The 12,291-nt window shown below is 40.4% G+C and overlaps 1 protein-coding gene and 1 long non-coding RNA gene across 8 annotated transcripts in view; one reads left to right on the top strand and one right to left on the bottom strand.

Annotated features, from left to right (window-relative positions):
* The window catches only part of LOC106008414 (uncharacterized), a 30,047-nt gene extending 17,943 nt beyond the window's left edge, over positions 1-12,104 (top strand). Inside the window, exons 2-3 of the long non-coding RNA XR_015447062.1 lie at positions 4,917-5,012; positions 5,377-12,104. This is a non-coding gene — a long non-coding RNA (uncharacterized LOC106008414). The remainder of the gene's footprint in view (positions 1-4,916; positions 5,013-5,376) is intronic.
* Positions 1-12,291, bottom strand: part of Hycc2 (hyccin PI4KA lipid kinase complex subunit 2) — a 73,042-nt gene that overhangs the window by 8,393 nt on the left and 52,358 nt on the right. For 6 of the 7 annotated variants that reach the window (XM_021249739.2, XM_087200379.1, XM_087200380.1 and 3 more), the window contains 4 exons: positions 8,114-8,230; positions 7,024-7,111; positions 4,572-4,731; positions 3,496-3,663 (listed from right to left, as the gene is read on the bottom strand). In XM_021249739.2, the coding sequence (XP_021105398.1) occupies positions 3,496-3,663; positions 4,572-4,731; positions 7,024-7,111; positions 8,114-8,230 (533 nt within the window). The remainder of the gene's footprint in view (positions 1-3,495; positions 3,664-4,571; positions 4,732-7,023; positions 7,112-8,113; positions 8,231-12,291) is intronic. The other variant, XM_004871641.3, reaches the window with a different exon arrangement.

Here is a 12,291-nt window from a genome sequence, read left to right as displayed (position 1 = left end):
TCTTGAGTTTCTGTGGAAAGGAAAGCATGTAATACATTGAGCCTGTAGTTTCCAGAAAGCTCAGTTCTCTTACTGAAAGTATAATTTTAAAAAATCTCTTAAAAACTTAACATATTTTCTTTTTTGCAAAAACTGATATTAGCTTGCTACACTGCCACTGCTATTGGTTTGCAAACTATTTTCCTCAGACTGCAAGAAAGTTTAATCTGAATCTACAAAACAGATATGAACATCAGAGTTAAGGTAAAATGTCAGGAAACAATCTAAACAAATACTACTTTGAGATAAAGGTTTCTTAAGCAAAATATATACAAAACACAATCTTTTATTTAACATAGTACCTGGAAGAATAAAAACATGTTCTCATATGGATTAGGTATTTCTTCTAAAGAAACAATATCCTCAAAGCAAAAAGCATGTTATAATATAATGTATATATATATATATATGATTATATATATACATACACACACAGCAGTTTAATAAAGTCTAATCATCATGCAAAGCCATGTGAAAATGCATTTACCAACAAGAGTAACAGCTGACACCACTTCTCTCAACCTCTTCAAAAGAACTGTGTAAAATGTACCTCAAAAATAAAGACTATATTTCTGTGGTATCATTTTAGTAATTTACTTAGAATAAGAAACTCCAAAATGCCCAAGAACAAATAGTTACTGGTTCAGAATTAATATTAATGATATAAAACTGGGAGCAAAGAGAAGAATCATTGGGTTTATCTAATTAGGAAAAGAGACTGAGAGACTTAGTGCTAGCTTTGAACGTTGTCACATGCATATCTGATGCCCAAATAATATGGCCATACAAGAGATGATGACACCATAAAAGCCACCATGCAAGAGAATCTATTAGTGTTTTATATGCTAAGAAATGTCTCAGTGTAAGAGAACGCTGACTACACTTTCATCACAGGCACTGTCTTCAGCTTGGTGATGGGTGATGGGCTCTTATTTGCCCTTCAGTTTCAAAATATAATAAACAATTTAAATTGAAAAACTAAAAAATCATCCTAGCATAAAACGTGTTTTGTTTTAAAAAGTCAGTTATGTACATTAATCCAAAAGCTCTAGCAAACTACAAAATAACCAAGGGTTTTGTGTGGTTTTTTTGAGACAGGTCTTGCTGTGTACTCCAAGCTGACCTCCAACTCTTGGTGATCCTCCTGCTTCCGCTTCCCCTTCCCAAGTACTGGGATTACAGGCTTGCGCCACCACGCCCCAGCCAATGTTTCAACAATCTCTTTCTACTTAAAAAACCTCAAGGAATAGAAAAGGCAACTGTGTCTCCAAACATTTTTCCTCTTTCATTTGGCCCCTATGTGACAACACCATTCACAATCCAAAGAAAGACCTGAAAATAATTGTTAGTGAACTTTTCTATTCATAGCTTCCTTTCCTATACATTTAGTGTCTAGTAATAAAATTTAAAACTATTATCTAGATTAGAAGGTCAATTAAGTGGGCTGGGGATTTAGTGCAGTGGTGCCACTGCCTGCCTTGAAAGCGCAAGGTCCTCAGTTCAATCCTTGATACCAAAAATAAAAAAAAGGTCAAATAAGTTTTTAGAAATTTCAAACATCCTCAAGAAACTTAACTATACTGTCCTTGTGGTTATATAGTCCCATTCCCTCCCCTAAACTGAAACTTTACCAGTAATAGGAGACACTAAAATAGGATATTTTAATGTTTAATAGGATACCAAAGAGAAATCACTATTTTGATTCCTTTTACAAAATATATGACTTGCCACCTGCTGCACAAGCACAAGGACCCAAGTTCGATCCCCGGTACCAAAAAAAAAAAAAAAGTGTGTGACTTCTGTTTGGGCATGGTGGCACAGGCCTGTAATTCCAGCACTCGGGAGGCTGAGGCGGGAGGATCACCAAGAGTTCAAGGCCAGCCTAGACTACATAGCAAGACCCCCACCAAAACCAAAAAGAGTGTGACTTCTGATAAATTGGAAGCAATGCTTCAGACTAATCTGATACTTTCTAGAATTTCATCCACTGTTAAATAAAATTAACATAATACTATTTTTAGCACAAATATTCCTGACATCCTAATAATGGTAGTATAAGCACATAAGGTGGCTCAAATCATCAAGAATGTTGAGCCAGAGATTTAGCTCAGTGGTTTCGCCGCCTGCTGCACAAGCGCAAGGACCTGAGTTCGATCTCCAGTACCAAAAAAAAAAAAAAAAAAAAATCATCAAGAATGTTGAAAAATGGGCTGATGCTCAATTTAGGCCAACTCCAGGTTCCACATTATTCATATTCTCATTTGTATGCATTTATACAAGATACAACTGACTGATTGCTAGGGACAACATAAAGAGATACAAAAAAGCAGGAAGGCTGCATCTTTCACAGCCATATAAACAAGGATCTTTAGAACAGTGCCAACTTTCTGGGTCCCTACATCATGCGCATGCAAAACTGTTCAATGAAGTAAGGTCAATCTGGGCAAACAGGCCAGGAGACAGAGAGCAGACTTAGATTCTTACTGAGCATGCTCAGATCTCTAATGCACCAAAAAGCGAAACTCCCTTCAGGTGGAAGTTTACTGCTTTATAGGCATTATAACATGTAAAAATACATAACCTCTTTTACAACTGCTTGGTTTGTATTTCATAAATTGTATAAAGGCTCCACAGTGGCAATGTGTTAAGTAATCAAAAACTGTCTGGCTACAGTTTCTCTTTCACAAAGCTAACTTCTGCAGCATTACATGCAAAACAGCAAGCGACTCTTCCTGGCAGAGAGGTGTTCCTTCACAGATAGTGATGGGGAGGTGGGTATAAAAAAATTATTTTGACCTCTAAAATATATAGTCCGTTCTGTTAAAGTTATAACATGTAGTATGCACCAGGGTACACATTTATAGAGGAAAGATATCAGTAATTCACTAGTTAAGACTTAATTAACTTGATCTACAGATTCTAAAAAGCCAATCAGTACTAGTACATTCTGCCAAAGAGATAAGGGATTCTTGTTAACTGAACACCCTACAGAATTACAGATAAACTGGAGAGTTCCACTTCAGTTTCCTAAGTACACTAAGTTTTAAAAATCTCTTCACAGGTTTTAAAAAAATTATTAAATAAATACATCCATGTTGACTAAAAAGGCTCATGTCCATGGGGTGCATTTTGCTCCTAGAATAAACATGCTCAGTAAGGCAAAAACTCCAAGCACTTGCAGACTGTGGGAGACAGGCCCTGACTTGTTAGTAGCCATGCCAAGCTGCTCTTTGATTACATGGGATGCACACTCCAGGCCAGCACAAAGGGTAACTGAAGACTGTACCTAACCTGGTGCTAGGCATAGGGGAGAGGGGTACTTTGCAAGGAGGAGCTAGTACACCCTGAGGTAGTAGAAACACACACTAGAATGGAAAGATGTTCTGCTGGGGAGAGAGCCAGGACCCTTCTCCAGCAACTGCCTCACTGCCTTCTGCCTCCTCATCTCTGTCCTACCCTCTGTTGTGGCTGCTGCTGAGTTGGGCTCCGGCGAGCCGTGCTCAGGGCTCCTGCGCACCAGCACCTCCCCCTCTTGCACACGTTTGATCCCTAGGTCAGTGGAGCCGAGTTGGATCGGGGAGCCAGGAATACTCGTGTCAGCCTCGTTTGAGAAGTCAAAGCCATCTGGGATTCAACATATAAAATTTTAGTGCTTTTGTGCTGCTCTACTCTTTTCTGAGCATTGTGACCCAGGCAGATAAGAGAATGTATATATGTATATGATATTAACACAAACAATAATATAGTTACATGTGTGTCCAAGCTTGCACACACATCAGGTGTCAGATGAACAATGTAAGGTTTGCAAATGAATAGGACAGAAAAATAGGTATCATTAAAATGGCGATTGGTATCTCTTCAGCAAGACAGCTTGACTATTCAAGTCTATGAAATACTGCTGGGCTCAGCACTTATAAATAAGGAAAAGCAAAGACAAAAGTCTAAAGGCAAGAATCAATTCTTCAATGAGTTGCTTTATTGCACTGTCAGTTTGTCCATTTAGTTTTCTTCCACAGTGCTCATACACGCACCTCCCCAAGTAAGTAAAGAGGTTTAAAGCAACTTTTTTCCTGTTATTACCAGTTCAAAAAAAAATATAAAAATTAACCTGGTCTTATTTTCTGTTTTAAAATTCATAGAGCAGACTAATATCTTTATACATATTCATACATATTTATACTAAAACAATGTTAAACATTTAATCACATTTCTAGTGCTATTTTTTTTTTTTTTTGGTGCCAGAAATTGAACTCTGGTCCTTGCGCTTGCAGGGCAGGAGGTGGCACCACTGAGCTAAATCCCCTGCCCTCTCGTGCTATTTTTTTATCTTATTTTATTTTTGGTACCGGAGATCGAACTCAGGACCTTGCACTTGCAAGGCAGGCAGCAGAACCACTGAGCTAAATCCCCGGCCCATCTAGTGCTATTTTTAAAAAACAAAATTTTTGGAATTCTCTATGTGCTAATATGACCTGTACAATCCAATAAATTCATTTGATATGGAAGAGCAGACTGTGGGGCTTTGTCCTTACCTTCTCTTCTCCATCTGTGCCGACGGATTGAAGCTGTTGTGATTGCAGTCCGAGAAATCCTCGGCACTGTTGGGGTGACTTCCACTTTCAGGACTTTCTGGCCTTCTTGTGAAGAATCAGGAGCATCAAATGGTAGTGAGTTTTTCATGGCATTGGCAACCTAAAATGATGATATAAGTCTATACAAGTTTAAAATCAACATATACTTTCTGGTTATTCTATATTTCCTATTTCCATAATCTTTTGCATGTCTTCAAACTTGTACTGTTGTAACCTACAAAAGTACAAATGTATCAGGTTTGTATCAATGTTCTTTTTCTCTCTGTCTTTTTTCTTTTCCTTCAGAGACTCAGCAGGTAGTCCAGGCTGGCCTTGAACCCATGCTGTAGTCTAGGCTGACCTTGAACTACAGCCTCAGCCTCCTAAATGCTGGGATTACAGGTATGCACCACCATATCTGGGTTGTAATCTTTTAAGCAGGCTTTTAAATAAACGAGAATTTATTTTTAAAAATGTGAGTCACATATGCTATGGATTCTGTTAAGTTAGCTTTCGAAGACAAAAAGCATTCCAAAGACAAAGTGTTTAATATTTGTGTCCTAGTTATAAAACAAGTTAGAATAAGTTTCTGATTGTTCATATGATAATTAACAAAAAAAATTTTTTTTTTTTGTACTGGGGACTGAACTCAGGACCTTGCGCTTACAAGGCAGGTGTGGTGCCACTGAGCTAAATCCCTGCCTCAATAACATACAAAATTTAATCCCCGATAAACACTAGACTTTTCCACTCCTGTTTCCCACAGAGAGGATTTTCCCCTACGTACTTCCCGCATCAGTCTCCACTTTCTGCGGAGCGGGAGTAACTGCCAATGGGCGGCCGGTCCATGTTTCAGCTGGGCAGCACTGATGCAGCGAAGTCCATGAGCTAGCACACTGCCATCCTCCCTCTCCATCCATGTGGGGCAGAGCAACCTGGATACCACGGGTGAAACCAACTGGCCCACTACACCTCCCTCCCCAGGGGCTGCTCCCAGGCCAGTGGAGGGAAAGGGTAAGTCTCCTGAGGAATGTCGGCTTATCTGCAATTATTCTCTGTCATATAGCTCTAGCTGTGGATAGGGAGAGGGGTGTTATTTATCGGGTCCCTGAGAGGTCACCCACTCCTTTACATACAGTGCCTTGGAATGTCACTTCAATTTAATTTATATGTTCCAAGGATACACCAGGAATTTTAAGTTTCATAAATACAAGGTATTACTTTGAAGATGTACCTTTTAATTTTGTTATCTACTTGTTTTAATATAACTTAGGGTAAAATTAGGAATGGTGAGCCAAACTGGTGACACACCTATCTATAATCCCAGCACTCTGGGAGGCTGAAGAAGGAAGATTCCAAGGTTGAGTCCAGCCTGGGCAATTTAGCAACTTAGACACTGTCTCAAAATAAAAAATAAAGGGTGGGGATGTAGGTGAGTGTGAAGGCTCTGAGTTTCAAGCCCCAGTACCTCCCCACCCCAACCATGCACACACACACAGGCTTTTAAAAAAGAACTACCAGTAGAAAATGCATAAATAATACTTACACTAGATAAGCTTAAAAACTAGAAAGCAATAAAAATATCTACAGTTAAATCACCTAGACAACTATTAACATTTTAAGTTTCTTCTGTCTTGTGTCTCTGTTAACAATTTTTTGGTACAAGGTATCGAACACAGGACCTCGAGCTTGCCAGGCAGGCACTGTGCCACTGAGCTACATCACCGGCCCAACACTCTTCTTTAGCATAAATTCTCAAACATGTAACCTTATCAAGTAAATACATAAATTATTCTCTACTGTGGAACATTTACACTATTTTTATTCGTTTGCAATTAAAAATAACACTAATGTTATGCTCATTATCTTTTGAGTATTTAGTTTCCTGGGATACATGCTAGAAAATCAAAGAAAACACAGAGATGAGCACAGTGCTTCTGCAGTGGGGCGGTCAGAGCCATGCCAGTGCCTTGACTGAGTATCCTCTTCTCTCCCCATGCGTACTCAAGTTTGTCAGGTAACCAGTCATTCACATTTCCGACACTTATTTTCTACGGGAGTATGTAGTCTTTCCATTAAATACCACTTTAATTGTCCTTTTCTTGTTATGTCTATGGAGAATATTTTTGGTCATGTACTGCCATTAGTATTGCTTGTATCAATCTTCTTCTGGGCACTTATCCTATCACTAAGCTGAGCATGCCCTCCCAACTCACAATCCTCCTGCCTCCAGCCTCCCAAGTGCTGGCACTACAGGGTTCTAGAGACCTGAGTAATTACTCAAAACCGTTTCTTTTCTCTTTTAGGATTTCAAAATACTTAATTCTTTTATATGAACTTTATTTTATCTTTTTTTAAACCCAATAGTGCATTTTTAGGTATAGGCATGTTTAATGGAGAATAAATAACTCACCAGTAGTGGCTGAGAAAAGAGTTCTAGTTGAGCTCTGTAAATGATATCATCAAGAACTTCCTGGCCAAGGTCCCACTGTCCATTATACCTGTGGAAAAGGAGAAAACTTACCATCTTTACCAAGTATATCTAATCTTTAATACAACTGTGTGTGTGTGTGCGTGTGTGTGTGTGTGTTTTGAGTGTCTTGCTGTGTAGTTCAGGCTGGCTCTGAACTCACTATGTTGCCCAGGCTGGCCTTGAACATGGGGTAATCCTCCTGCCTCAGCCTCCCAGGTGTCTGGATTATTCCAGTGCCACCACACCAGGAGTAATACAACTTCTTTTTATTGTTCCAAGTCCTATGTTTCAGTTGTAAAACAAGATTTTTACATCAGTTTTAAAAAATTTCTTTCTTTCCTTCCTTCCCTTCGGTGTTTTGTGGGGTTTTTTGGTACGGGGGCTCGAACTTGGCACCTTGCGCTTACGAGGCAGGCGATTGGCACCGAGCTAAATCCCCGGCTCCTTTCAGTTTTTTGAGACAGAGTCTCGCTATGTGGTCCAGGCTGGCCTCAAACTCATGGTTTGAGTGCTCATGGCCTTAGCCTCGAGTACTGGGATTATTAGGCATGCACCACCATGCCCAGCCTGTATCATTTATTTCTAGACTGTTATGGTTTGAGCTATAGTAAAAAAACGAAAATTTCAAATACTCTGTTTAAAGTAGTTTAGAGCCAGGTGTGACCCTGTCTCAAAAAGCCAAAAACAAACAAAAAAAAGTAGTTTACAGATATTTCTTCCTATAAATTGTTTTTTATGTTTTGATATTCAGAGTAACCCATTTCATACATTCATAAAAACTTGATTATAAACAATGTAGAGATACATACATAGTTTTCTATACAGAAAGCCTGACAATTTCTAAGATGACTCCATTTTAATATCTAGTTATGTTATACAGTGGCTATTTAAAAAGTAGTGAAAGGAAATCATATTGGAAAAATAAGATTTTTGTTCCACTGTGCAACATGATTCTGTATTACATCTAATAAAGGAAGAAAGGGATACAAAAATTTACCCAAACTTAGTGGGCTCATGAGTCTATACTTACACGGCGTAGTAAACCCCTGTGAGAAGCTGCACCATAAATCCAGGCTCCAGTGCTATTCGACCACAGAGTTCTGTCCAGTGTTTCTCATGTTGCCGTGGAAACCCACTCACACAAACCCTAGGAGAATACAGTATTTACCATGAGTGATTTCCTGATTCAGTAACTTTTTTTGCATTCATATTTTCATTTATTCAGTTGTTCATTCTTCAAACATTTAATGATGCCTGCCATATTCCAGCCATTGTTCTGGGCCCAGGATACAGTCAGAAACAGGTAAAAGATTTCATGAAGCCTGAATCCTAGTGGACTTTATCTGTGAAGCAGTAACTTTTCTCAAATAGCTAACAACCTTTTTCACCAACATCCTTCCCCCCTCTTCTCACACACGTGCCTTTTTTTTTTTTTGGTACTGGGGATTGAACTTGGAACCTTGAACTTGTGAGGCAGGCAGCAGCACCACTGAGCTAAATCCCTGGCCCACATGCCTAACTTTTATTCATCTCAAATGTATCACAGAGAATTACTAAGTGTAGAAACCTCAAAACAAAGAGATGTTTCAAAATACTATTGTCTGTAAAGCCAGTTTATTTACTTGACGTTTCTATGGTTTTATTTAGACAGAATAAAACATGCACATGAGCCATTTGTTCATTTTGGCATCGTGCAGCCTGGCTCCAGGGCTGGTGATTCTGATGCCAGCCTGGGCTGCTCTTTCCACAATGCGAGGGAGCATGGCGAGCGGTCTCAGATGGCAAGGCTGCTTGCTGCTCAACAGCGGTGCTCCAGCTCCCAGGCTGTGGACCAGGCCTCCAGAGGCTAGTGGGCAGAATGGCCTTTGTTTCCCTGCTGCTTCCATAACCTTGAATCTTCTCTGTGCCCTGTGATCAACACCCCTGGGTTTCTTCCAGTTATTTGTGTTCTGGCACATCCCTGTGAGCGATGGTAGATGAACCTGTGGGTCCTCTTCCTGAGGCTCTTAGAGTTAGAAGAGTCTGAGAGCGGCCACAGTGTCCACAGGAGATGCTGCCACCACGTAGCCAGTGAGGAAGCAGAGAGCTGGGGGCTACTTCTAATCAGAGAAACACGAACCTGCCTTCCATCCCACTTCCATCCCACTGAGATCCTTCCAAAAATACTACCCTTCATAATTATCAAAAGTTGTGATGTGCTTATATTATTTTAATCAATTAATTTTTCAGGATAAATGTACAGGTGAGTCCAGAAAAGAAATTTTTATTATTTGGTGCCTTATGGTCTCAATAACTTTTTAAAAATTTTATATACACATACATATATATATTAATGACAGTTAAGTGACTGACAAAATATTCCAAGTTTTCAATAGGATTATATTAAGATAGAACTGTGTGGGGAAAGTAGAATGCAAATTCAATTTCAAGAGGAAAAAGGAATAGCGTAATGTCAGACTATTAAAGAAGAGGCTTGCTCATTTATTCTTCAACAGATGCTGGTATCAAATCTTTGTGTACATTATATACATTTAAAATAACCCAGTGGGTGGCAGCCATTAATCGCACTATGCAGTTCAAACTGACCTTGAGCTCACTATGTAATCTACGCTGGCCTCTAACTCAGGTAATCCTCCTGCCTCAGCCTCCCTAGTGCTGGGATTACAGATGAGAACCACTACACCTGGTCAGGGACCAAAAGTCTTATTCTTATTGTAGATAGGTAAGTTAATTAGATATCTTATAGCCAGTTAGACAGGGCCAGCACAGAGGACAATTGAGACACATTCACTGAAGGCTAGCATTGTAAAAAGAACAGAAACTATTACACCCGGTATGCTTCCCCTAGGGATAAACAGCAATGACTGATATTCTGAATAGGTACCAATCACCTGGGCTGGGGACCAAGATCTTAACCCACCTCCTTCAGGAAAGATCCCTGATCCACCCCTTACTGAAAAGCCTTGCTCATTCCTTGTAAACTAGCTACCTGACTTGCTTTGCCATTCGATCCCCATTTAATTAGTATTACCTAAGTGACTGTACTTGTAATCTTATTGGTTGATCATTGTTTTGCCCCACCTTGTGATTTCCCATTGGATCAATATTAATCTTACTAGGGCTGGGGATTTAGCTCAGTGGCACCACACCTGCCTGGTGAGCATAAGGCCCTGAGTTTGATCCCTGTTAACAGAAAAAAATTAATTTTACTACTTGACTATAGTTCTGTCCCACCTTGAACTCACCTCACCTGGTGGCTTTGCTCCATAAAACCCCTCTGGAAAACAGGGTCCTCGGGCAACCCATTTTCTTGTTCCCCCTCTGTCTCTCTTAGACAGAAGCTATCTTTCTCTCAATAAATTCTTCTTACTCTTAAAAACAACTACAACAATAACAAAAAAATCCAGTGGGCTCTCTCTCTGACTCTCACTTTTTCAAGTTGATGTGTGGATACAGCCAAGTGGCTGGAACCTAACTGGCCAGCACCTTGACCATGGACTTTCCAGTCTCCAGAACTGTGAGGAAAAACTGCTGCTGGTTCAGCCCAAACAGAAATAACCCAGTGATTATTAAAAATTATCCCAATATTTACATATTGGAAACTGTATTATTTGCAGCTATTTTAGAAAGAAAAATGTTAAAGCTGTGCAAGGTGGTGGACGCGTGTAATCCCAGCTACTTGCGAGGGAGAGGCAGAAGAATCTCACATTTAAGAGCACTCTGCCCCACTCAGTGCGACCTTATCTCAAAAACAAAAAAATGAAGAGCCGGGATGTAGCTTGGCAATAAAGGGCTTGCCGTCAAGCCCCTGGGTTCAATCCCTAGCACTACCATAAAAAAAAAAAAAAGAAAGAAAAGAAAAGAAAAAATAAGATGAAAAACTTAAAATGTCTACTTAAAAATGTAAAAAGGCCGCCTGCTGTGTAAGCACAAGGACCTGAGTTCGATCCCTGGTACCAAAAAAAAAAAAAAAAAAAATTTAGTACCCTTTTTACTTTTTTTTTTGGTACTGGGGATCGATCTCGGGTCCTTGCACTTGCAAGGCAGGCGACAGAACCACTGAGCCAGATTCCTGGCCAAGGGTACTAAGTTTTTCAAAGTTCTTTAGGGATATGAAAACAAGTGTTAGAGGACTACTAGCCTCTGCCATAGCTTTTGTTACGAAGAAATCCTATTAAAGATGATGATAACCCTGCCAGTGAGAAGCCTGGCCTATTTCTTTTAATGAACCCAAAACAGCCTCTTAATAAATTGATCTGTAGATTGGAGGTAAGGTCTTGAAGAATGTATTCTCTAGAAAACAGAATCTACGTTAACAACAAGAACTACATTAACCATTAATATTATTAGCTCATTTAAGAAATATTATAATAATATACTTATTTTACAGAATCTATAAAATCATTGATATGGTATTTAGATTGGCTTTCTCCCAACTAGCAAAATTAATGTGGAGATTTGTTATAAAAAGGACTGCAGGAGACATCCCTGCCCAGTACTAGCAGGCCATGAGAGGCACCTGCTGCTTGCTGTCCATAATTCAGCTGTGTTGTTTTACATCGGGACTCAGACCGAAGCTCTACATGACTCAATGCACGTGTCAGAGGTGGACTGGGCGAGCACAGCCCCTCCCTCGATGGCTGGACGGAGACCCAGGCCCTGGTCTGTGAAGTGCAGGGCACTGCTGAGTTAGTGCAGCTGAGGTTGGCGTGACCCCAATTAAAACCCTTTCCCCTGGATCATGGCTTCTCACGGACCCGATGGGTTGCTGCTCATTGCACCCGGTCCCAGTACAGGTCTGTTCCATCTAAGCAAGATCAGCAGTGCCGATTCCCTGACAGCCCGGCCTGGCACCGTTGTGCCAGGTGTTCGGCAGCGTCTCACTAGGTGCCTTCTAAGCTCCCCTGCTCCCTATTCCTCCCACGACTGTAGTCAATAAACACTGGATGTGCTCGGGGGCCTTGTCTTTGCTGCCATTAGCAGTGCTGACCAGGACCCGAGACTCAGCCTCTCCACTCTAAGTCTCGTTTCTGTCTGTCCTTGAATTCGCCTTGTGCTGCAGTGGCTCGCAAGCCAGGACCCACAGCAGAGGTCCTGGTAACGTCCCCTTCCCTACAAAGGAACACACTCTAGGAGTTACACCCCATGCCATCCCCTTCTAGAGGCAGGGCTGTGATTTGCTTCCACACAAAGGTCCTTAAATGTGCA

This window comes from Heterocephalus glaber, unplaced genomic scaffold (genome assembly GCF_053883595.1).
Source record: "Heterocephalus glaber isolate CG9 unplaced genomic scaffold, H.glaber_assembly_v1.0 deba00001743, whole genome shotgun sequence".
NCBI lineage: Eukaryota > Metazoa > Chordata > Mammalia > Rodentia > Bathyergidae > Heterocephalus > Heterocephalus glaber.
The sequence above is the reverse complement of the archived record's forward strand: the minus strand, read 5'-3'. Positions and strand labels throughout refer to the sequence as shown.